Genomic DNA, 25,362 nt, shown 5'->3' on the forward strand with positions numbered 1-25,362 from the left:
CCAGAAGAATATTCCAGAATCTTTGTCCTAATACTCTGGATGGATGTTTCTACTCCAGATAGGTTCAGGTTACTCAAATGAGGCTCTTTTCTCCCAGAATTTCAGGCAGGAAGTGGGCATGGTGTGTGAGCTCTTCTCTATTGCATTCCAATGCTTAATGCCAGCTTTTGGAAGGGGCAAAGTCCTTTTTTGGTCCAACCTGTGACTTGGAACCTTACCCTCCCTAGTGCTAGGTAGACTTTTATCTCCTTTTGGATATGAAAAATACTGCCCTGGTATCATCCCCTGTCTTCTCAGATGGTCTATGATATAAATTTTGTGCTTTGCTTAGAGTTCTCCAGGCTTCTTTCTTCATAGTAAAGCCAAGCTTTTGACATCAAAGAAACAAATGAAATAAAACACAAATGCAAATCTAGTCATTTCCATACAAAGTTTGTAAGACAAAATATCATCTTACAGTTCTGAAAGTCAGAAGCCCAAAATGGGCCTCGCTAGGCTAAAATCAAAGTGTTGGCAGGATTGCATTTCTCTCTTGGAGGCTGGAGGGGAGAATCTATTTCCTTTCTTTTCCAGCCTCTGGAGACCACCTGCATTCTTGGCTTGTGGCTCCTTCTTCCATCTTTGAGGCCAGCCATGTGTCTTCTTCAATTCTTTTCCTGGCTCTCACCTCCTCTTCTGCCTCCCTCTTCCACTTGTAAGGATTCTAGTGATTATGCTGGGCTTGTCTGAGAACCCTGGCAATCCCTTTCACTGATTAGCAACCTCAATTCTGCCTGCGATCTTCCTTCCCCCTTACCATGTAACATTAAATATTCACAGGTTCCTGGCATCAGGCATGGACTTCTTTGGTGGAGCCATTATTCTGCCCATCATATCAAAGAATAATTCCTTGGTCAAAGGCTTGATTCATATGATCAAAAGCCAAAGCTGCTTTTTTGATGTTTCTGTACTATTTTTAAATTTAATTTATTTGTTTTTTACTTAGTGTGTTATAATTATATGTAATATTGGAATTCGTTGTTACACATTTGTACATGCACACAATATAACTACATAATTTGGTCAGTCTCATTGTCCACTACCTCATCTTTCCCTCCTCACCTCCCACTTGTTCCCTTTCTCTATTCTATTGGTAAAAGCTATAGCTTATAATATTATAGCTTTGAAATTGATTGAGCAAAGTCAGCTTAGGTTTTTCAAAGATAATGATTGGACTTAAAATAGTTTTTAGTTAAAAAAATTTTATCATCCTATAGGTGGTAGACATTGAAAGCCATTGCTCCTTCCTCAATTGTGGGGTAAATATAGTGAATAGTTGGAAGTTCAATGGGATATTGGTGAAAATAAAAACACCAATTCAATTTTACTTGTTTGTATTTAATCTTGTTTCCTGTATGTGGATCAACAGTATACCCTATTTTTTAAACTATTTTACTTATTTAGCCACAACATCAGAGATGTTTCTGTGAAGCCAGGTGCACTGGCGCACACCTGTAATCCCAGCAACTCAGGAGTCTAAGGCCAGAGGATCACAAGTTCAAAGCCACTCTCAGCAACTTAGTAAGATCCTCTCTCAAAAATAAAGAAATAAAAAAAGGTCTGGGGTTGTAGCCCAGTGATAAAATGCCCCTAGGTTCAATCCCCAGTACCAAATAAATAAATAAATGACATCTTTCTGTGACCATAAAAGCTAATTTATCACTATTCATGCCATGCATCTAGGTCATTCCTATTGCTGTTGAGGTTGGGCACTATTGAAATTCGAGACATTGTGTATCTCCTGGTGCTCATGCCATAGTGGTGGCATCCTACAACCCCAGGGCCTAGGAGATTAATAGGTTAGCCAGAGTAAGATAGGACTGACAGTAGTGAGGTGGCAGCTCTGATCCCTGCCCTCACCATGGGTAAGGATGACTCTGGGGGAGCTGTTCTGATTCCAAGTGCTGATAACAGAGATTTTTCAATCTGTAATACTCCTTTGAGAAATGATTAAGTTTTTTTTTTTCTTAATTACTAAGGATTGAACCCAGGGCTGCTATACTACTGAGAGAGCAGTATCTCCCCTCCTTTTTTATTTTTTTTTTTAATTTTGAGACTGGGTGTGATTTGAGTTACCTCCCTGGCTGGGCTAGAGGCACTTAGACACAGCTGTGTCAGAGCTTTCCCCACCCTTCTCAGGTCTGAGGGCTTATCCATGCGGAGGCGTGTCTGGCCACTACCCCGACGAAGACCCAATCGTTGCCCCTGACCTTGGGATGCTGCCCCCCTTAATCTTCATTGGATGAGATTTTCCCTAGAATTTTTTGTTCCCCAATAAAAGCCCACTCCCTGGCGTGTTCTCTCTCTCTCACTAGCCTCTTCAGTAAACCTCGCTACCACAATAGGTGGCTGGAGGCTGGGGCTAGGAGGAGCTGTCCTGAAGCTGGTTTAAAGGTAATTAGAGTCTTGACTCTTTAATTCAAAACTCCCTAGAGGTTTCTCACATCTCGAACCTTCGTTCATGAAGCCGGCACTGGGTCTCAGGCTAAAATAGGGCTTCTCTAAGCTTCTGAAGCTGGCCTTGCGCTAGCAATCCTCTTGCCTCAGCCTCCCAGGTCAGTGGGATTTCAGGTGTGTACCACCATACCCAGCCTTCAAGGTATGTTTGTGGGGGCAAGTGTGTGTGGGGGGGAGATCACCTTGATTTTGAGGTGGATTAAGCAGACTTATGGTGATTCTTGGAGGTCCCAAGTGGTAATATTGGTCAATGGGCTCCAGACAGCCCCATCAAGGACCATGCCAGGAAGACTTGGGCACCTGGCAGGCCACGAGTTAACTTGGGAACTGGACAGGGTCTATGTTGTGGTGTCCCTGGTAGGTTTTTGTCTCTCTACCAAGCAGAGCAGGCTTTCCCTTCCATCCAGTCACACTGCTCTGTCCAGAGACATGAACTGCTCTTCAGTCATTACAGGAAATTTCAGTTTTATTTGCTCACTTGTTACATATTTTGCTTTTTTCAATGGGGGCCTAAGGATTATTTAGCCCAGCAGTCAAATCAGTCATTTAAAATAATAGGTACAACTTGTCTAAGTCGGAAAATAAAGCTTCTTGGTATGAGAAGACAAGCAGGGGAAATTGAGTAGAGGAGGCTGAACACATTTTACAGCAGGGTTACCCAGAGCTGGGTCCCCTTTCCTTTGATCCTTCCTTGTTCTGACACAGGCAGGAGTTCGAGTGCCTTCTGTTTGTCTTGATTAAAGCCAGCCTCCACCTTCCCCGGAGCCTGCCTGCCCTTCTGGGGACACAGACTGCATTCACCCTGAGCAGCTCTGCCCAAGCCTCTTGCAACTTTTATGAAAGGCGTTTTCACTTGGATTAAATGGGCACTGTGTCTGTGTGTGGTGTGTGAGGGAGAAAATGAATCACTTCAATTTGGGGTAAAGATTTAGGTGTTGTGTTTGTCCCACTCAAGTACATAAACACATCAGAACTCATTAGAAACACTGGGGGCGGGGTCGGAGACTCAGCATCGGGACGATGTGAACAGTGGAGCACATTTTCCATACATTAGACCTCAGAAAGAACTGGGCTCTGCCCTCTCACAACATCTTCTGGATCCAAAGGAAAGTTTGAGGTTTTACATTTCTGTTTGCGGTACAGGAAAAGGCTTATGATCTGAGGGCTTGAGTCAGTGAAATAACATTGCTTTTATACACATTTGCTTCGCAAGAAGTGCAGGAGTTGGAAGCGACCGTTGTGAAACATTATAAAGATTTTCTGGCAGAGGGAAAGGGATTTTTTTCCTCCTCCCTCCCTGCCGAGGAAAAACAGTTCTAACGAGGAGTTACTTTGTAGTTTTAACTCCCATTCAAATACTCCCAGCCCTGGAGGCTGTGGTTGATCGCCCCCCCACAGCATCTTGATCCGGGTTTGGAGGGAGTTTTCCCGGCTTTCCCTCATCCTCCGAGCCCCCGTGGTCATGAGTTTGCAGAAGAGAGTCTTCCCCAGAAGGGAGACCGGTAAGTGGAGCTTCTTCATCTGTCTCAGGGGATTTATGGGGAGATGAATTGGAGGGGCTGATCATTTCTGACATCTTCTGGGAAGGGTGGAAGAGCAGTTTTTGTTACACTATGCAGTGTGTGTGTGTGTGAGACTGTGTGCACATGTTTGTGTGCACATGTGTGTATGTATGCCCATGTGTGTGCAGTAACAGTCCCTGACTTTCTATCCTTGCAGAGACTGGCTGAGCTATACCATGTGCTTGGCAGAGGGGTAAAGGGACATATCATAGGACCCCTGAGGGGATAAAAGTGAGCCCTGGCTAGCATAGAGCTAAGTGCCCTCCCTTCCGTGAGTGTTGCAGGCAATGCTGAGGCAGGGGCATTCACGTCTGAATGCTATAGCTGTCAGGATCCCCATCAGCTGGGCTCCGGTTTCAGCAGAAGCAGAACAGAAGAGGGAGCTGCTCAGCTCCTAGAGGAGAATAGAGCACAAGTCTCTGGAGCACAGGGACCCCCAAGACTGGAGACTTGAGCCTTGCCTGGTAAATCTTAGAACTGGGAGGGACCTCTGGTATCCTGGCTGGACCCTACCTTCCTGCAGGTACAGCCCATTAGATGAGATCATTTCTTATAATAACCTTCTTTGCTCCAGAAAAATAAACAATGAGGCATCAGGGTAAAGGATTTTAACCCTTCTGCCCAGCTTTTAAAGTCAGTGCTGGCGAAACTTCAGTTCTGTTTTAACTTTGGCATAAAAGAATAAACACATGGTTTTCTTTAAAAAGGAGAATGAAGCAAGTCAAAGTCATATTCTGGCTTTTCCAGCTCCAGGAAGATATGGCTAAAGCCCTTGGGATCTTCTGCTTAGGTTCCATTCAAGCCTTTCCTGAAGAAAGGCTGTGGGTGGTAGGAACTGAGAACTGGGGCTGTAGTGTCTGGCCACCTGGGCTGAAATCTTGGTTCTGAGAGGAATCCTACTTGATCTTGGAAAAGGTATTTCACTTTGCTATGGCTCAGTTTCTTCCTTTGCAAAACAGCAATCATAAATTCTTATCATACAGGATGGGAGAAGCAATAAATGAGATAAAGCTTGTGAAGTGCCCTGGGCAGTTTGTGCACAATACAGTGAACATACCAACTCTCAGAAGCAGGCTGCTCCCCTATTCTGTCACACAACCATCCCAAATGTTCAGGGCTTGTGGATGAAAAGCAGCTGTGGCTTCTCTCTTGCTAAAAGCACTTGAAGTGCCCCTCTTTGGAGATATACCACGTGAGTGTATCTGATCCGGTATTCAATAGGTGCTCAGTATCTAAAGAAACATCATTTCCACATTTATTCACAGGGAAGTCTTACCACTTCCTGTCCCTGGCTGCTTTGCCTTTGGTTAGGTTTCCCTGGCAACAGACTCTGAGGCAGGGATTTGTGTGTAGGAAGTTCATTGCTGAGTGCTCTGGGAAGGACACCTGCGAGGGCGAGGGAGGCAGAACTGGACAGATGGAGGAGTGGGCTGTGATACAGTTGCAGCACTGGCTGATCCCAGGGGGTTTTGTACCCCTGTAATGACCAGTCATATCCTAGGAGCTGTGCTTGGAACTAGGGAATCATCCTGGGCAAAGTAGGTTGGAGGCAATGCCTGGCAACTCAGCAACGAGTGGTGACAAGCAACCCTGTGTTAGCTGTGGGAATGAACACCTTGGTTCTGGGGTGAGCCCACAACAGCCACTCAGTAAACTTGATCGTGTGCTTTCTTTTTGCTGAGTTCAGCTGTTTAGAAGATTGGGCCTGAAATACATGGACACCTGTCCTCTTCAACTCTCACATGATATTGGATAAGAGCTCTTCATAGCCAGAACTCAGAGTCCTTGCCTATAAAGTGGACAGAAGGGTATTGGGCTATGGATGACTTCTAGGAACCTTTCTGGCTCTATTACTTCGCGAGTGCAGACTTTGAGCTTGTGATTATGGTGGTTGGTTGTGTCTCCAGGTGTAGTCCTCTCATGTGACTACAGATGTCTCAATTCCTTCTGCTAGAAAATAGGAATCAAGATCTCTGGGGATCCTTGTTATAAGACCAGCCATCAGTGGGGAGATGTTCAACTTGAAAAACAGAGGAAAGTTCTGCCTAGTCCTGGAGCTAGGTGGGGAGTGGGGCTGGAGAATTCTGCTGTCTACCTCCCCCACCCCAACATTTTCCCCAGGGGGTAAAAATGTAACCATATATCTTCAATAGTTAAGAGTATCTAATGTTGCCTGGGACAAACATAGATGTAGCTGGATTTTTTTTTATTACCATCCTTCCTTGACTACTTCCCAATTTTCTATTTATTTTTCAATATACAAAGAGTGAACTCACTTTTCCAAACACTTGGAATTCATTTTCAACAAATTATTTGTTTAGAGCTTTGTATGCTCCTGGCACTGTGCTGGGATCTGGGGATTATTGGGACACATTAAACGAATATGTACATACAACAATATAAAGGAAAAGAAGGCTAGGCTGTAGTGGGAGAACTGACCTAGCCTTGCTGATCAGAGGAGGTTTCGTTTGAGCTGTTTTCTGCAGGGTATGTGGGATGGGGAAGAAGATTCTGATATGATCTTTTAGTATCTCCTAATAAAAATCCACACATTCCAAGCCAGGTGCCATGGCAATCATCTGTAATCCCAGTGGCTGGAGAGGCTGAAGCAGGAAGATGGCAAACTCGAAACCTCAGCAATTTAGCAAGGCCCTAAGCAATTTAGTGACACCCTGTTGTTAACCACTGTGGCTTAGTGGCTAAGTGCCCCTGGGTTTAATCCCTGGTACAAATAATAATAATAATAATAATAATAAAATCACACATTCTAAAGAGGAAAAAAATGTTTGTGATGAAACCTGGCCAAAATTTCAGTCGGTTATCAATTTATTTCACCAGTGGAGGGGGAGATGGAGCATTGAGGAGGCCACAGCATCAGTCTGGGTTGTTCCTGAACATGAATCTGATCAGGGGAAACAGTGTGGGCAGATCTGGCATAGGGTCATCTGTTGGGGACAGAGTTAGAGAAGCCAGCCTTAGATGAAGGGGCAACACATTTTTTTATGGTTTGATTATGGGGTGCCCCCCAAGCTCCTGTGTTAATGGAGAAATATTGAGGTGAAACTATTGCATTGTGAGGGCTGTAACCTCATTAGTCCATCCTAGTTGGAATGGATGGACTGGGTGGTTACCATATGCGGGGGAGTGTAGCTGGAGGAGGTTGCTCCCTGCTGGTGCGCCTTGAAAGGGTTAATATCCCTGTGGCCCCTTCCCTACCCTCTGTCTGCTTCCAGACTATCATGACTTGAGTGGTTTTCCTCCACCAATCCCTTCTGCTCTGAAGTGCTGCCTTACCTTTGGTCCAGAGCAATGGACTTGGCTAACTACAGACTGAGACCTTTGGAACTGTGAACCAACACAGAGCACAGTGGCTTTCCCTGGACAGTGAGTGACAGGACTGAAATTTGAACCCAGGCAGGTGCATTCCATTCAAAAGTTTATGTTCTTTGCACGCTACATTGATGCTCAAAAGTAACAGTGATCTTTTACACCCAGGTAGTTTTTCCCATGCTCATGTTCCCACTTGATGTTGGGTTATAACTTCACATTTTCCTGCATAGATGTTAGAATCACCACCTTTAATGGCCTTAGATAACCTCTTCAGATGCCTGTGCCATGGTTTATTTTATTATTTCCCACATTATTGACTTTTTGGTTTGATTTCAATTTTATTTTTTCCAAAACATGATTATAAAGATTTTTAAACATGTAGAAGAGTGGAAAGAATTGTAGTTAATAACCACCAGCTAGTTTCTACAAAGAACATTCTTACTATATTTCCTTTATCATGTGTAGCCATCTCTCTGTCCTTCTGTCTATCCAAGCATCCATATTTTCTTAGATGTGTTTCCATGCATGTCAGCCATCACTATAAAATCCATCATAAAATTAACTCAAATGTGAACAATATTTCTTGGCTATTCTCCTTTTAGAGGTAAAATTTACATACAGTGAAACACATATCTTTTATTTTAAAAGATAAATGCAGTTTATTGTTACATTAGTATTTACATAAAGAAGAAAAGTGGAGGAGTGGAGAGGAGAATAATTTGCACACCTGATTCTAAAGACACACATCAGGACATTTTGTGTGGTAGCAATGAGCTATGACTGGGCTACTTAGGGAAAATGTAATTTCAAGGCATTCTCAACCCCATGGTTTATCCAAGTTTACTTAACAAGAAACAATGATAACCTCCCATGTTACTTAGCTGCTACAAAGTCTGTTTCTAAGATGTTACTTCTTCAGAGTGAATGACCCCAATCAAGGAGAACTTGGCTGATAGATATCCTCACAGTGTGACTTCACCTGCAGATCATCAGTGTCACTGACTTCTTTTTATGATGACCAGCAAAATGCAATTATCTGTAAAGTAAGTAATTCATGAGCTAATTTAGGTATATTTGATCTTCAACAAAATGTCCCGAATAAAAAAATATTTGCTTTGGTGAGGTAAGACTGGTCAGGGGTCTGAAGTAAGAAATTTGTTAAGTTCCTGTCTTGCCTCCAGCATCCAGTTTTGCTCCCTTTGCAGTACTGATGGCTGAGTCCATTAGAGTCTTTTTAAAAAAATTATTTGTTCTTCCTAGATATACATAACAGTATAGTGTATTTTGACATATTATGCATACGTGCGGTATAACTTATTCTAATTAGGATCCCATTCTTATGGGTGTACATGATGTGGATTTTCACTGATGATGATTTGTATATGAAACACACATATCATAAGTGCACCATTCAGTTAGCTTTGACAAGTATATACACCTGTGTAAGCTGCACATACTCCTATCAAGATATAAAACATTACCACCACCCTAGAAAACTCTCTCATGCCCCTTCTCAGTTGCTTTGTTTTTACAGATATTATATAATATAACATATCATTACATTTAAAGGCTTAGTTAAATACAGTATGGTATCTCTTTTGTCCTCCATGAGCCGTGGGGGCAGAGTCCTTGCTTGTAGAGACCTCAGCTGTAACCGTCTCACTAAGTTGCCCAGACTGGCCTTGAACTCGTGATTTTCCTGCCTCAGCCTCCTAAGTAGCTGTCTGTTTATTTTTTTTAAAAAAGGTGCTGCAAGAAAAAGTGTGCGCTCATGCATGTGCAGGCTTACAGTGAGCTTGTCCATTGGTCCATTTGTTTATTTTGCATCTGTGTCTATGTGTTGACAGCAGTGACTCCTCTCTCCTGTTTTCCATTGCACTCCCAATCCCTTCCTCTAACAGCTGTTTAGTATTCGCTTTGTGCCAGGTACTGTATTAGATGCCAGAGCTACAGGGGGAAACATAAGACCTTGTTCCTGGCACCAGCTGTGGCGGACAGGCCTTATGATGTGTTGAAGTGCAGACACTAGTTGGGGTTGTGGGACAAGGTAGCATGCCAGGCAGTAGGTTATCCTCAGCTAAAGGGCCTAGGGAAGAAATGTACAGAGAGTGTCCCAGGCTGTCACTAGGATGAGGTTAAGGTTGTTGTTTTGGGTACTGATAGTGGGGTTAGGAATGGACCAGGCAGGGAAGATGGAGCAGGGGGCCTCATCATGGAAACCTGATGCAGAGATGGTGAGAACTGTATTATGGCTCTGTCAATATTGGTACATCCTATGCTCTCTTATGGGGCCCCAGGATCTTGAGACAGGTGAGGGGTGCCAAGCTGTCATCACTAGGCTGTCCTTGTGCTTCCTGCCCTAGTCCATCATGGCTTCAGCACTGGGAGCAACAAGTGTATATTTATTGGCAAGATGAACACAGAAGCAACCCAAAATGGTTGTAGGCAGTGTAAGGTGGATGGACCTTCAACTGTCTGAATTTCTGTGGTGTTATGAAACATAGATGGAGAGGGCCCAAATGCAGGGATTTCTGCCTTCCACACCTTTCCACTCTTTCCTCCCCATTTCAAAGGGTGTAGGGACATTGCAGGTGGGATGGGGTTGAGGAAAGGCAGAGCCAGTACATGTTAAACCACCACCATGTGTCAGGCAATGAGACATCCTTATTTCAGTCTCATGATAACTCCCATTTTACAAATGAGAAATCTGATGCTCAGAAGGGGGAATGTCTCATTCCAGGTCAAACAGCCAGCTAGCAGCAGTCTGGGGGAAAAAAACTCAGCTGCTGCCCTCTTGGACCAGTGCTCTTTCCAATGCTTGCCTGTCTCCTGTGCCTAGCGTGTGCTTATGCATGTGTGGGCTTGCAGTGAGCTTGTCCATTGGTCCATTCGTTTATTTTGCATCTGTGTCTATGTGTTGACCACAGTGACTCCTCTCTTCTGCTTTCCATTGCACTCCCAATCCCTTCCTCTAACAGCTATTTAGTATTCGCTTTGTGCCAGGTACTGTATTAGATGCCAGAGCTACAGGGGGAAACATAAGACCTTGTTCCTGGCACCAAGGAACTGACAGTTACTGGATAAGGCAGACAGAGATGAGCGAGATCAGCATGGAATGCTTAGAGAGTGCCAAAGGGCAGCTGGTAATTTACTGGGTGAGTTGGGAGACAGGGTTGGGGAAGGCTTCCTGGAAGAGGTGACTTTGAGCCAAACCTTAAGAAACATGTCGTGAGTTTGTTGCACGGAGGGTGCAACATGCCGAGGTGGAGGAAGCAGGGAACATCTGGAAGAACTTCAAACTGAGGGTGGGGGGACAAGCCTGAGACCTTGGGCAGGGATTTAAAATTTTTACATATTGAGTCAGTCATGTTAGGACAATAACAAATAAAGAAAAAAGGGATTTCTTCATCTTTTAAAATGTTGCTTTCCAGTGCAAGGCAGGAAGCAGCCGTTCTTCAGATGATTGTGTGGGCAGAGAGATTGAAAAAGTTTGGGATGAAAAACCGCCTGGCACGGCCAAGCACGGTCCACCTCTGACTCCACCCTTACCCAGTGTAAAAACACATGGGAGGGGCCTGTCCTTCTGTTGGGGCATCTCTGGCTCTCTGTAAGAGCCACAAAAGGTGAGGGACCCAGCTGCCTCTGGAAATGTTAAGACCCCACTGAATACATGGCTCTTGCCAAAGCCTTGCTCAGTGGAACTGTCCTGTCCTTCCCCTCAGCCCCCAGGAGTGTGCTTCATTGGGACCCAGCCTTTTCCTTCTGCCAGGTGGAGAGGCAGGATGCTGGTGCTTTGTAAACTATCTTAATCTTGACCTTAAAAAGCACCACCCAAGCTCCTACTGCTCCCTCTAGTTCTGGTGTCTTATCTTTTCTAAGCCTGTCCACGTGATGGGGGATAACGGGGTAGGCAGGGATCTCCAGATGCTCAGCTTGTTGATGTTGATTTACTCTGCATTTGTTACAAGGTCAGGGACTGCCTGGACTTTGTTGTCAGATAATAAAGCCAGGTTCACATCCTGGCTCTGTGCCTTGAGAAAGTTGTTGCACAGTCCTATGACATTTCTCTGTCCCTTCCTCACAAGGACGTGGGGGATAATTTGGTACTAAGCCTACAGGCTAATTGTGGAAGTAGGGACTGTGGTGATCGACCATGCTTGGCATCCTCTGACCCACAGCAAGGGTTGCACAAATGGTTGTTGTTACTGTTACCAATTAATCCACCAGGGCTCTGCATCCTCAAGCGTTTTTCTTTGCCCTGGAACTGTGAATGAAACCAAGTGATTCTGCTGGTCCAATCCAAGGGGTTATTAGTGCTCTTGGAAACTAACCTCTCTTCCCTTGGAGAGAACATTCTTACTATTTCCTAGTCTGTGGCCTTGATGAGCTAGGATAGAAGAGGGTATGTATTAAAGTGCCATTTGAAACTGAGTCTAATCACATGAGTTGGATGAAGGCAATGTCTGTAAGAACTCTTTGTAAACTCTCAAGTACAAACAAATGTAGAAACTCATTATGTGGCATTAGTCATTTATTTATTCATTCAGTTATGCATTAATTCAGTCAGTAAATGTTTATTGAGCCCTTATGGGCCAGGCATGTTCTAGTCTTGGGGCCCCTGCAGGGAACAAGGCTGATGTGGTCCCTGATCGGGGCTCATGCTCCAGATGGAGCAGATGGATGATGCCCAAGTACCTAAATAGACTCTGAGGATGCCTTTCAATGGTGGCGAGCTCGATGAAGAAAAAAACCAACAAGGAAGATGTAACAGACAGTACTGAGGGCTCATTTAGATTGAGTGGACAGGAAAGGCCATATTTAGGATGTTGAGGCAGGAAGAAGTCAGCCACACAAAGATCTGGAAGAGGAAGCTTTGGGAAGGGGGAACAGCTAGGGAAAAAGCCTTCGTGCAATGTGAGTTTGGCCTGTTCAAGAACAAGCTAGAATTCCGAGGTGACTGTGAAATGCAATAAGAAAGAGGGCAAGAAGTGGGAGCTAAAGTTGGGAGGACAGTCAGCAAGGAGATCATATAACTGCTTTGGGCCATGGTAAGGAACTTGGATATTACTTTGAAAAAGTGATGCAAAGTGTTAGGAGGGAATAGGTAGAGCACAGGGCAATTTTAAGTCAATAAATGCATTATTTTATTTGATACTATAATGGTGGATAAGTGACCCTATGCAATTGTCAAAACCGATAGAATAATAATACAAAGAATGAATCCTAATGTCAACCATGAACTTTAGTGAATAATCATATGTCTACACGGTTGATCAGTTGTAAAAATGTAACATGCTAATGCAGGACGTTAATAGTAGGAGAAACTCCATATGTGTGTAAATAAAGAGGGCATGTGGGAACTCTGTACTTTCTGCATAATTTTTCTGTAAACCTAAAACTGCCCTGAAGAAATGAAGTCTATTAAAATTTTTGAAAAGTCTTAAAAAGCAATGCAAAGTCCTTGACTATTTTATGTAGGTGAGTACTATGATCCAATTTATATTTGAAAAAATCTAGCTAGCATTGTGAAGAAAATGGGTTATAGAAGTCCATGTAGGAGCAAGAAGCCATTTAGAAGGTGATGTAGGAATCAAGGATGGATTAAGAAGGTAGCAGTGAAAATGGAGAGAAGTGGATGGGTTTGGTCTGTCTTCTGGGGATGGAACCAACAGGAATCACCAATACACTGGATATGATGAAGAAAGTCAGACGGGAGGGAAGTCAGCATTCTAAGAAGGTTTATTCTGGCAGGCAATTTTCTAAGGCCTTTACAAGTATGATCACATTCAGTCCTCTAACAATCCTTGAGAGGTAGATAGCAGCACAGTAACCACCCAATAGATGAGAAGAGCAGGCCACCGAGAGGTGGTTCTTAACCTGCCTACAACTATGCATCACTTTCCAGGGATAGATGGTACCAAATGAATCCAGGAATTCTAGCTTCAGAGCCCTTGTTCTTAATGGGGTTTTGTGGAGTTCAAGTTCAAAGCCAGCCTTAGCAACTTAGCAGGTCCCTGTCTCAAAAAAAAAAAAAAAAAAAAAGGATATATGTGGGGCAGACGGTGTAGCTCAGTGGTAGAGCATCCCTGGGTTCAATTCCCAGTACTGAAAAAATAAAAACCCAGAAAAACAAAAGCTAAAAACGAAATTATGGAAGTCTGGGGAAGAAGCAGGTTTTGTTGAGGAGAAATCAAAATCTCTACTGGGCAATATTACTTTTGAAATATATTTAGTTTCTAGGAAAGTGAATGGTGGGGAAAACATTAGAAGCCAAGGGCAAGTCCAGGGATGCAGACATGAGTCTGGGAGTTGACACACTTGCACGCGCACATGCTCATGCACCTGCATCAACAGAACCAGTCCCCGAGATTTGTTATAACTGCATAGTGTATTAGTGATGGAATATTACTTTGAAAGGATGCAAGCCCAGAAAGGGTAAGTTGAAAGAAGGAAAAGCCAGAGAGAACACCCATGGTTAATACAGAAATTAACTAGAATTTTCATACAAAGTTAAGTGTAAGGCCTTGGTTTGAATATGAATGTTGTGGGTTGGTGAAGGAAGGACCAGCCCTAAGTGGGACTCAAGGGACCAAAATATTATAACCTCCCACAGGAAACACATTTCTTGGTCCTAGGGTCTTCTCTGGGCCTTCAGATCTATATCCACAAACATGTTCTTACTATTAAATCGGAAGTCCTGGCTTCAACCTTGTCTGTAAATGCCAATTGGGCAGAGAACTTGTTATTATTATATCATGGTGTTAACATTTCTAGTTGGAATTTTAAAATTATATTCTATGTCATGATAATATAGTTTGATGACCTAATTTTCACAGCATAAAGATTTCTTGAGGATTTTTAAAGAATACTAAATAATTGTTTGCTTAAAACTCTAAGCAGCCCTCTCAGATTGTTGGATTATTGTTCCCATTGTATGGATGTGGAAGCTGAGGCTCAGGGAGGTGAAAAGACTTGCCACTGTTCACAGTGTTGGTTAATGTAGGAGCTGTGGATTTAATACTGCTTTGACTCAAAAGCCTTTTTATTCTTCTGTTTGATCTGATTAGGTGACCCTGTTGCAGTTTTCCATTTGCCTTCTGAGTATTTTGCCACCACAAACATGCATTACCTTTATTTAAATAAAGAGTAATTTAAAAAAAGAGGAGGGGGGAATATCAGAAGAATATATAGGTTGTTGGTGATGAAACTTTAGCAAGCATCAAATTAAATTAAATAGATTTCTGAGCTCTGTGGAATGAGGTGAGCCAGTTTCCCCCTGGGACATATGGGGTTTCCTCACTTGCAGGAAGCATCGCCTGGGGCAAAGTTGAAAGGCTTCAAGGCACACAAACATCATTTCATAGCATCAGTGTGCCCAAGAAAGGCAAGTGGTTCTCTAAGCTTTGGTCTTTCCACCTGTAAAATGGGTACAAACAGAACCTACTTCATGTAGTTGCCGAGAGGACAGAGTGCTCTTTGGAGTATATAACACATAAAAAGTCATCTGTCATCTGGTATGTATGTGTGTGTTTGTGTGCATGTTCATGCACATGCTTGTGTGCAGGTGTGTACAATAGGGACAACAGGGAAGATCCCATGGAAGCAAATTTTGATTAGTTTTCATGCTAAGGAAAAATTAAAATAATAATGAAAGGAGCAGTGGTTCTTTCCAACATGACATGTCTGCAGAGCTCTTAGCAGGGAGCCTCCTAGATTGTCACATTCTCTCAATAACACTCTGTGGTAGGAGTTTCTAATTTCATTTGGCCAATGTGAAAACTAAAGCTGAGATGTGACCAAGACTGCTCTGGAGGGCTAGGCTCATGGCTCTAAGCGAGGTGGGGCTGTTCCTGCTGTGTTTCCCCCCTTTCTCTGGGCACAGTGAGCTGGCCTGTGGAGTGCTGGGCAGGTGGGAGTCTCCTCTTTTTTTTTTTTTTTCTGCAGGAGGACCTTCATGAAGGGCACAGTTTGAGGTATAGGCCACCCTGTATGTGTAAGGGTCAGGGAAGGGTCCCAGCTGCACTGTTGAGAAAATTCACCTCTGATGATGGGGAAGAATGGGTGGTTCAAAGACAGAGGGAGAGGCAGGAGCTGGACTCAAACACAGGAGTCAGAGATGGCTTAATGCTGGAATAGGAGAGAGGCTGTGGGGCCTCTGCAGGCCACAGGATCCAGGAAGAATGAGGCTGGCCTCCAAAGGCCTGGGCTACAGAATCACATGCCCCTTGCCAGACAGAGCCATGGTAGGCGATGCCTATTCTGATCCCAGATGCCCTGGGCTGAGGAATTTCAAGAGAGTCTGTGGGTGGTACAGAGCAGGCAGCACTGACCGATGCCCCCCATTCCTGCACTTCTGAAATTCTTCCCCTGCACGCCAGACTCAGCCCTACAATGTGGCACTGTCCCCAGAGCCTGCCAACAAAGGCACCCCTATGTCCAGCATGCCCTCCCGGTGCTCCTGTGTGACCGTAGCCTGGTTTCCCCAGCAGTGGCTGCACCTCCACAGCCATGCCTGGAATTTCAAGAGCTTCCTACAGTTTGCACCTACACCCTCATTAAAGCCCCCAGGAGCCCTGCAGCATTTAGTGGTGAGCGTCACAAAACATTCTATTTTTCAGAAGAGAGGGCCACACAAAGGTCCCAGTTGGTCACATGGGAACAACTCACAGAGGCCCATGCTTGGGAGAGATGTGTGGGATGCTCTCTGGGGGCAGCGGGGTTAAATGTCACCCTGAGATTAGACCATCTGAGGGGACATGCGAGGGAAAGGCATTCTGATCATGTGCAGCCAAACTCTACAGGACACACAGAGGTGTCATGTCCCTTTAGGTTGTGGTTTCCAACATGCTTTATCTAAGTGAGGCCATTGGCCCTTGCACTTGGGCATGCACCAGAATCACCTGGGGGGCTTGGGAGTTGCCTGGAATGTTGGTCTCACCCTCAGGACTGGGGCCTGAGAATTTACCTTTTTAGCAGGTATTGCTGCTGCTGGTGGTGGAACACCAGACTTGAGGACATTGCATGTGCTACTGAGAGCCAGTTTGATTTAAGATAAGTCTGGCACAGAGAGGCAATGGGATAGAGCCTGGGCTTTGGAGTCAGACTCCTGGTGTGGTATTTGGTGGGCTGTGTGACATTGGAGAAGTTTCTTGACTTTGTTGAGCCAGTGATTAGTGTTGACTCAAGGTCACCAAGCATAGAGCGAAGTAAGTAGGAACTCAATGAACTTTGGGACAGTGATTTTTCTCTGCCTGTAAAATGGGTATGATAATATTCACTGGATTTTCTGGTAGGAGGGCGAGAGATAAAGTTTATGGAAAGCTCCTGTCATGTGCCAGTCACATCATAGACCCTGAGTGGTGCCTGTTACTTCCCTGCCCTCCTTCTGGTCACTTCTGTGCTATCCAGGGAAGGCAGGAGAAAACTGGGCCTGGAACAAGGAGCCTCTCGCTTGGGTTCTGCAGCTCTGGAAGGGGCCTGCCTCCCACGTGTTCCCTGCCAGCCCAGCAGATGGTGGACTTTGTTCCGAAGCTGAGCTTCTCGGCCCTGGCAGACCCCTTTTTGGACCAAGTCTTTTCCCATGGAGATGTCAGATGGCTACAGTGGGGAGTCTTTGAGCAAATCTGTGCCAGGATGGACACATTTGCCCACAGTCACCTGTCAGAGCAGGTGGCATCAACAGTATCTGACTCAGAGTCCCTTCCATTGGAGCTGAAATGTGACTCAGAAGCTGGCCTCTGTGTGAGGAGGGAACATCCATTGCTCACTCTTTGACTGATCCCACTTGGCCTTGGACCCCAGGCCGTTCAGAGATAGATGGTGCTGCGGTCCCTACTGGGCAGTTGAAGAGAAAAATAAGGAAGGTGGCAGCCCTGGGTGGCTATACAAAGGAAAGTCGATGGGCACCAGGTGAGTGATCCTGCAGCCACCTGCACCAGGGGGCTGTTCCCTGAGGTAAAGAGCTGGTTTCCCTGGCCTCCATGGGGCGGTTCTTGGTTGCTGGGTCTCAGTTTCATATTTTAAAGTCACACTGGGGTCAGGACAGGAGCAGGAGGGAGAACCCCTGTGCACAGTGGGCTGGGGAGGAGGCTCGGGGGTCTGGGGGTGGGCAGAAGGATGCCACTTGTTCTGGCTCTGCAGTGCTGAGCTGATCCTGGGATTTCTCGTCTTATCCTTGGTACTAAGAATGTGGAAGGAGTCGGGAGAAAGGAAGCAGAGGAAGGCAGAAAGGTAGGGGACTCGTGAAGGTGCCTGTGAGGCTCTTCCTCTTCCAGGTGGGCACGACTCACCAAAACAAGAGTGTTCTCTCTGCTTGTCAGCCACTCCACTCCACAGGACCGTCCTGTGACTGCATGTCACATTGGTTCTGTCCCAGTGCTGGCTTTCCTTTGGTTCATGAGCGTGTTTGTTTTTTGTTGTTGGGGAATGAGGCATGAGCAGAATGGGGTTCCCCAAAGCCAAGGGGAAGCATTGGTTTCTCCCACCCGTATCCGGTAAAATGGTCTCTTTTTCAGACAGAGCTCCATCATTATCCCAGGAACCTAGTGCAAGCCATGCAGGACTCCCCAAAGCACCCCTAGGAAGCTGCTCTCTGTGGCTCTCCTTCCTCTGTCACCAAGCTCCCTAGAAGAGAGAAGACTCTTCTCCCCTTTCTTCCTAACAGCCCTTATTGTGCGCTGTTCAGTTAGTGTTGATCAACGCTTATGAGAACAGTAGAGGGCACCTCCCCTTCCTGTGAGCTGTCAGGGTGGGTCAGTCTCTTGTTGCTATTCACTTGTTCAATGCAATGAGGTTTATTATTAATATTTAATGCTCCAACAATTTCCTGAAAACTCTCCAAGCTCCAGGCACTGTGCTAAAATCTTCACGTTCATCACTTTGCCCCAGCCTTACAGCTGATTAGGGTGCCTCCAAACTGAAGAGTAAGGATCACTCAGCTAAAGAGAAGTGTACCCAGGACCTGAGCCCCCAGCTGATGTGACCCCAATTCCATGCTCTGTGACATGCCTCAACAATGTTTATATTCTCCAAACACCAAATTGTCATTATATGCACAGAGTTAAAAAAAAAAATAACTGTTGGATTACAATTACCCAAAGCAGTTATTTTCAAATTCTTCTTATCCACAAACCATTTTAGAATTAAAATCGTTCATGAATAGTCACATATAAATGGCTAAGGCAGAACTGTTTTGGCAGAAGGCAGGCCAAAAGCTTGAGACTGGCCCTCTTGTCAAGGCTTTCCCTCCTTTCTGGATCCCAGCCTGGCTCAAAGCTTGGGAAGTTGGTGGGGGGATGTGCTCTTTGCATTGAAATCCACTCTCCAGCACAGAGGGTCCTCATTCCTGAAGGGGCTTCTTGGTTCTCCATGATTGCTCATCATCCTGATTTGGCTTTTGGGTCCCTCTCCTCTCTGCCATATCCCTGGGCTCTGCAGTCACCAAGAGATTTGCTCTGACCTGGATACAGAAGGCTCATTCCCTTATTCTGCTCTCAAGCCTCAGCTCATGGTTTAGCTCCTTGAACTGCCTTTCCTAACCAAAGCTCCAAACGCTTGGAGCCATTTGTTTATTTTGCCTCTGTGGATATTTTTCTCCCCATATGCGGGGGTATGTGGCAATTTACACTGAATTGCCACTTCAGGCTATGGCAGATTATTCCAACCTTTAATGTGTGACTCCCCACAGGAGGAATATTATCTGTTTACACATCTGCCACCCTCAAGAGTCTATAAAAGACTGTGTCTTCATCTTTGATATAGTGTCTGATATATAGTGAATCTTAGAAAACAATGATTGCAGAAATCAACAACATCGAGAACAACAACTTTAACAAGTGCAAGCATACCTTATATTTGCATTGTCCATTTGGTATAGCAATGCATTTATATTTATAATTGCATTGTCCATTTGGTATAGCAATGCATTTATATATAACTTTTTACATTAAAACACCACTCTGTGTAAATAACCACATACTCCTGTGCATAGGGGAAAAAAATAGCCATGGAAGCAAAATTTAAAAATAGCTCCAAAAGCTTGGAGTTTGGGTTAGGGAAGGCAGCTTGAAATCAGGTATTCACTTTGACGTTGTCTTTTGCATTTCTATTAAAATCAGGATAAATGGATGTCAGTTTTGTAGACTAGGCAAGGTGGCTCAGTGTATGCCAAAAACATGGAGGCATCTCTGCCAGAAACAGCAATGGAGCAGATGGGGGTGCTGAGCATAGCTTGTAGATGAGCAGGCCACCTTGGTGGCACGGCAGAATCCTCGGGAACTATGGTGCTTGTCACACTTGGAGATGCTGGAGAAGTTTGTGTTGTTTGTGTTGGCTAGAAGCAGCTTGCAGGACTGGTAGTGGCTCTGCATGATGACCTAGATGCTGGGGACTACCCAGAATAAATATCCACATAGGTCTTGCCTGTGGCTTAGGTTTGGCATGCAAAGCATGATGGACAGGTACAGAGACTGGGATGTGGCTGTCCTGCTCAGCCACCTGGAGGTGATCACCACCAACATCATCTTCAACTCCCTACTGCTGGGATTCTGGGAAAGGACTCATAGTATCTCATGTGACAAAGCAAAGTTAGAGTTAAATCTGAGCCCTTTCCTCAGTCTTTCATCTGTGTCTGAAAAGTTCCAACAGGAACTTCAGAGCCCATTCTAGCTCCCACATCTGGAAAATTGTAAGTTTCCTGAAGAAGGTTGGGCAAATGCAGCAAAAGTCATTTATATATGAAGAGGTCAGGGAAGGGAACTAGGAGAAGAATCAAAGCAAATATCCCATATGAAGCTGCTGTGAGAAATCAGAGAAAACTTACAAGTGGTAGTTTTCAAACATGATCCTGGAGTGGAGTGAAAATGCATTTAGTGGGTTGTGACCAACTTTATATAAATATATATGTATATATATATTTACATAAAAATATATACATATATTCATATGTATATATATTTATATATGAATGGGATATATCAGAAAGCATCAAGGTCTTGGCAAAATTATACTTTATATGATTTTTTTGTGTTTTTACTTTATTATGCCATAGTGAGGGTATTGCTCCATGAAATGTATGCTATAGTGCTTTAGTTTAATACACACACACACACACACACACACACACACACATATATATGTAAATATTTGTAAGCATTTATATACATATGAATCTTATGTGTGTTTATGTGATATATACTATGGTGTAAAGATATAAATTCTCACTGTAAGTCAAGATTTTAAAAGCTTACGAAATAGTACTGTGGAACATCGAGTAGGATTTAGAATAGTGGAGATGTGTAAGAAAAGCACTTTACATCCAAGTGTTCTTGACTTTCTTTTTTGACAAGATGTCCATCCTGTCATTTTCCTAGGCAGGGATCCCCAGCAAAGTCAGCCATGGGCACATCTCTCTCTTTTCCCTCTTCATAAATGGCTTAGTAGAACCGTGAGCAGTGGCAAGGGCTGGAGAGGGCGGGCAGCTGGTCCAGTCTCCTGTGCCTGCCCTCTCCTCCTTTCTTCTCCTTCCCTCCAAGGATGGTTGAGGCTAGTTCCAGCCAAACTGATGGGGCTGGGGGACACCACAGCAGCTGCTAACCTAGGCAGGGGACTGATCACATTAACTAAGGCGAAGTCTAGGCAATGTGTTTCCCCTGCATTGAGCTAATTGCTAAAAACAGATAATAAAAGTGGTGTAGTGGTGTGTGTGTGTGTGTGTGTGTGTGTGTGTGTGTGTGTATTCATATGAAATTTTACACACACATACAGTCATATGCCACACAATGACATTTTGATCAATGTCATTCAATGTCAGACTGCCTGTACCGATGGTTCAAAGAACACTTAAAACACTGTATAACTGATTAAAACAAATAAAAATATATTTAAAAGAAAACACTGCCACATTATATACTAGCTTACAAAGTCAACCCCAATACATGCCCACAACTAAAATGTGCTCAAGACACCGCCAATCAAATTGGAATTTCCTAATAAGAAATTCAAGAAGACAAACTTGAAAATTTAACTCCATGGAAGAATGAAATGAGTGATAGCAGTTTTCTGAAGAATTGAGTTTAAACTGGAAGTCAACTACAATTATAGAATAAAGTAACAACAGTTAGAACATTATCTTTCAAAATTCGTGGGTTGTGGCCAAAGGGACATTCAGAGGAGAAGCCTCTGAACTTTAAATAATAGTGACAATGGTGATCATAGTGGCAATAATAGCCACCCAACAAACTGGGCCAAGAGACCTTGTATTTCACTTTGTTATCATAAAGTTGCAGTGAGGTTCTCCTGGAGGCATCTCCATTTTATAGGTGATTGAGTCAGACAAACTTTTAGGGTCAGACACAGTGAATGATTGGACTGAGACTGGTACCCAGGTTGACCTGGCTCTGAGGCCAAGCACATCACTACCACACGAGGTGCTTCTGTTTCTAAAGTAGAGTGACTAGGTCTGAGGAAATAAGTCACAAACGCTAGAGGATATAAAAAAAGAGCAAAGAAAATACAAAAGGAATAAGAAGGGGAAAAGTAAGTAAAACAGCAATAAAATCTATTAGGAAGCAAATCAAAAAGAGCAGTCGTTGTTTTTTCATTACTTCTAAGAACAGGTCCTTGGAGGGGACCAACAGAACAGGTAGCCTGTCAACAGAACAGGTGGACTTTGGTAAAGACAAGGCAAAGCCAAAAAGAGGGGCAGTGTCAGAAATACGTAGCCCTGGTGACACGACCCACAGCAGGTGCAAAGCGTCTCAGAAAGTTTTTACAGTCATGAGTCTGGGATGAAGAACCCTACACTATAGAAAATCTGAGTAGAAGGGCAATTTCAGGACAAGGTAAGTGATCAAAATTAACAAAGAAAAATATTTTTAAAAGTTGAATAGACCCACATTCAGGGAAGTCACTGAAGAAATTTCAAAGAACTACCTAAAAGTGATGCCAGAACCAAAAGATTTTATGGAAAAATTAATTTAAGCCTGTTTACATCAGATATATTTTAATCTATTAAGTGGTTTCAGAAAGTGGGAAGAGACATCCAGCCTACACAAGATGAGAGGATGGACCACTTCTTTCTTTTCTTCTCCTCCCTCCTCCTCCTCCTCCTCCTCCTCTTTCTCCTCTTCCTCCTCTTCTTCCTCCTCCTCCTTCTTTTTTTAATTTTTTTTTTTATTAGAGCATTGTAGTTACACAGAGTTGTAGTTGATCCTGAAAGAATCCTACGTGCAGGGAATTAAATTTCAGTTCACATTCCTTTTCCCTCCCCCTCCCCCTCCCCCCTCCCCCTTCCATTTCCCTTTCTCTACTAATCTTCCCTTCACTCATCTATTTTTGATTGGTTCCTTCTACTTATTTACAAAGGTGAAATACCTTGTGGTATATTATACACATAGCATGATTTAAAAAAATTCATTCATGAAGGATCACTTTTATTAGCAGATGTAGATACAAAAATCCTACAAAATATGAGCAAGCTACAATCTAGTTCTCAGTTAAAAAGTACATGGAGCTGGGGTTGTGGCTCAGTGGCAGAGCACTCGCCTAGCACGTGTGGGGCCCTGGGTTCGATCCTCAGCACCACATAAAAATGATTGAATGGAATAAAGATATTGTGTCCAACTACAACTAAAAAATAAATATTAAAAAAAGTACCTGCTGTGATCTAGTGAGACTTAAAATAAGAATGAAATGCAGGGGGCTGAAGCTTAGGCAAGCCATTCACATATTTCTTCACTTCAGCAAATCACGAGAGGAAAGGTCCATACTAGTGCCAATGAGCCGGAGAATATTAAATAAACTACTTGATTTTGAAAAAACTTTCCAAGGTAAAATTAGTAAAAGATACTTCCTGGTAAAATTAGTAAAAGATACTTCCTTATATGATAAAAATTAATTTCATCTCACTATATTAGTCATGGTCCTACTTACCAGAGAATGTTAGAGGAATTTCCATTAATGTCTGGAAAAAGACATGGAAAATCTGTATTGTCATCATCACTTATGAGTTTTTTTTAGAAATCTGGTCAGTAAAATTAAAAAATATATAAAGTCAGATGAATGGTACAAACTTTATTAAATGAAACAAGTTTATTAACTTTCAGAGATCACACAATTGGAAACTCAATACAAGCTATTGAATAATGACAGAACCAATAAGAGATCTCTAAGGTTTTCAGTTATGAAATAAATATTAAAAAGTCATAAATTACTTACATATGAAAAATAACCAAATAGATGATACATTTTACCAATGATTCAGTTTAGTATATAAATTAAAATGTTGAGAAATACATGCAAGTAGAGATTTTTAAAGCTTAAATAAAGAAGAATATAAAATTTGGTTGAAGGCTCGAAAAGAAAATTTGAACAAATATAAAAACAAAAAATGATTTTAAAAATGTCTCCAGATGGGAAAACTTTTCTCTACAACTTGTCCATAAATCTGAGACAATTCCAATCAAAATTCTATCCAGATATTATAGAACTTGAGAAAATTATTTCAGAATTATTAACTGATAGAAATTAGTCATGGATTTTACTTTTGTTCCCCCACATAGACAACCTTTGTTTTTCTGATGGTAACTGTAATATTTGACCACTATAAAAATAAAGCAAGTACAAGAAATTATTACATGGAAAGGAAAGACTCCTTGTGAATACCACCTTCTGGTGCCTTTCAGAAATCTTAATTGTTTGGTGTTTATTTGTATAAGTCCATTTTATAAGTGAAACTAAATCAATACAACTATGTTATGGTATTTCTCATCCTTACAATGTATTGTGTATATCTTTTCCCTATATTTCCATGTTATTGGCTATATATACTCCATTGTATGAAAATATCATGATAGAGTTAAAACCTCTCACTGATGTACATTTAGTTTGTTTATACTCTTTTAGTGTTTTCTTTTAAAAATTTCTCCCATTCTTTCTCATTCAGTCACATATCCAAGGAAGTTGGGCCACCATGAGCTAAGCTTTTCAAATATACTACTTTTTTAGTCCACTTTTTTTTTTTTTTTTGGTGCATGCTATGTGCCAGGCAAACAGTCTAGGAACCTCTTTCTTTCTCATCTTCACAGTGGTTAGCATTGCCGTCTCCATCTTATGGACCGCTAAGCCATAAAGGCGTGAAGTAATTTGCTTCACGTTCTCAGATAAGAAGTGGCAAGTCTGACATTCAGTCTAAGGCCGACTCTCAGCCCGTAGGCTTGCGTCTGCATTCCTAGTTCTCGTTTCTCCCACTTACAGATGGCACTGTGTGGAACCCCCATGTGTGGTTCTGTGTGGACGATCACTCATTCCCCTCTCCGTGGCAGTTACTGAGGGTCTTTTACATGTGAAGCCCTGCTCTAGGCCCTGGGTTTCCATGAGGGGCGAGCCCTGGACAGCCCCTTCAGAACAATGATGGAGAGACAGGCCCTGTTTGAATTGATCTAGATTCTCCTTAAGATCAATTATATAGTCCACTTCCACCATCTTGGAAGTAGCAAGTGCTGCAGGGAAAATCCATTCTGATTCACCCTGTGTCCCAGGGTCTTGTCCATGGCCATGTGTCAACAGGCCGGGAGCCCCTTCTAGATACCACACTTGCCGAAGGTACCTCAGTTCTTAGGGACTCTCCCCAGCAGCAGCTTCCAGAATGTCTTTCCTGAAGGCTCTGAATTGTCTTCTGCTGAGGTCAGCACACTCTGACGGGTGTCAGTCCGGAACTTGGAGCCCTTCATTCTGTGGCCCTAGATGAGGTGGCTTCTGTGGGAATATTTCACATGATGATGGTGCAGGGACAGCCAGTTAGAAGGGGGTCTCTGAGACACTCAGCGCCATTCATTTACTGAACAAGCAGATGTCCCTGTGCTGAGCCAAGTCCCAGCCTAGTTCATAAGACAGAATCTCTCCCCTCCAGGACAGGTATAAAATGAACTCTGACACAACCGCTCACTTGGCCAGCTGGGACACTGAGGCCCAGAGG

At 43.4% G+C, this 25,362-nt stretch overlaps 1 protein-coding gene across 2 annotated transcripts in view; it reads left to right on the plus strand.

The window, feature by feature from the left end:
• Nucleotides 1-3,583: 3,583 nt before the first annotated feature.
• Nucleotides 3,584-25,362, plus strand: part of Il16 (interleukin 16) — a 121,123-nt gene continuing 99,344 nt past the window's right edge. For both annotated transcript variants that reach the window (XM_040274556.2, XM_005320207.5), the window contains exon 1: nt 3,584-3,998. In XM_040274556.2, the coding sequence (XP_040130490.1) occupies nt 3,959-3,998 (40 nt within the window). In that variant the 5' untranslated portion in view covers nt 3,584-3,958. The remainder of the gene's footprint in view (nt 3,999-25,362) is intronic.

This window comes from Ictidomys tridecemlineatus, chromosome 5 (assembly GCF_052094955.1).
Source record: "Ictidomys tridecemlineatus isolate mIctTri1 chromosome 5, mIctTri1.hap1, whole genome shotgun sequence".
Lineage (NCBI taxonomy): Eukaryota > Metazoa > Chordata > Mammalia > Rodentia > Sciuridae > Ictidomys > Ictidomys tridecemlineatus.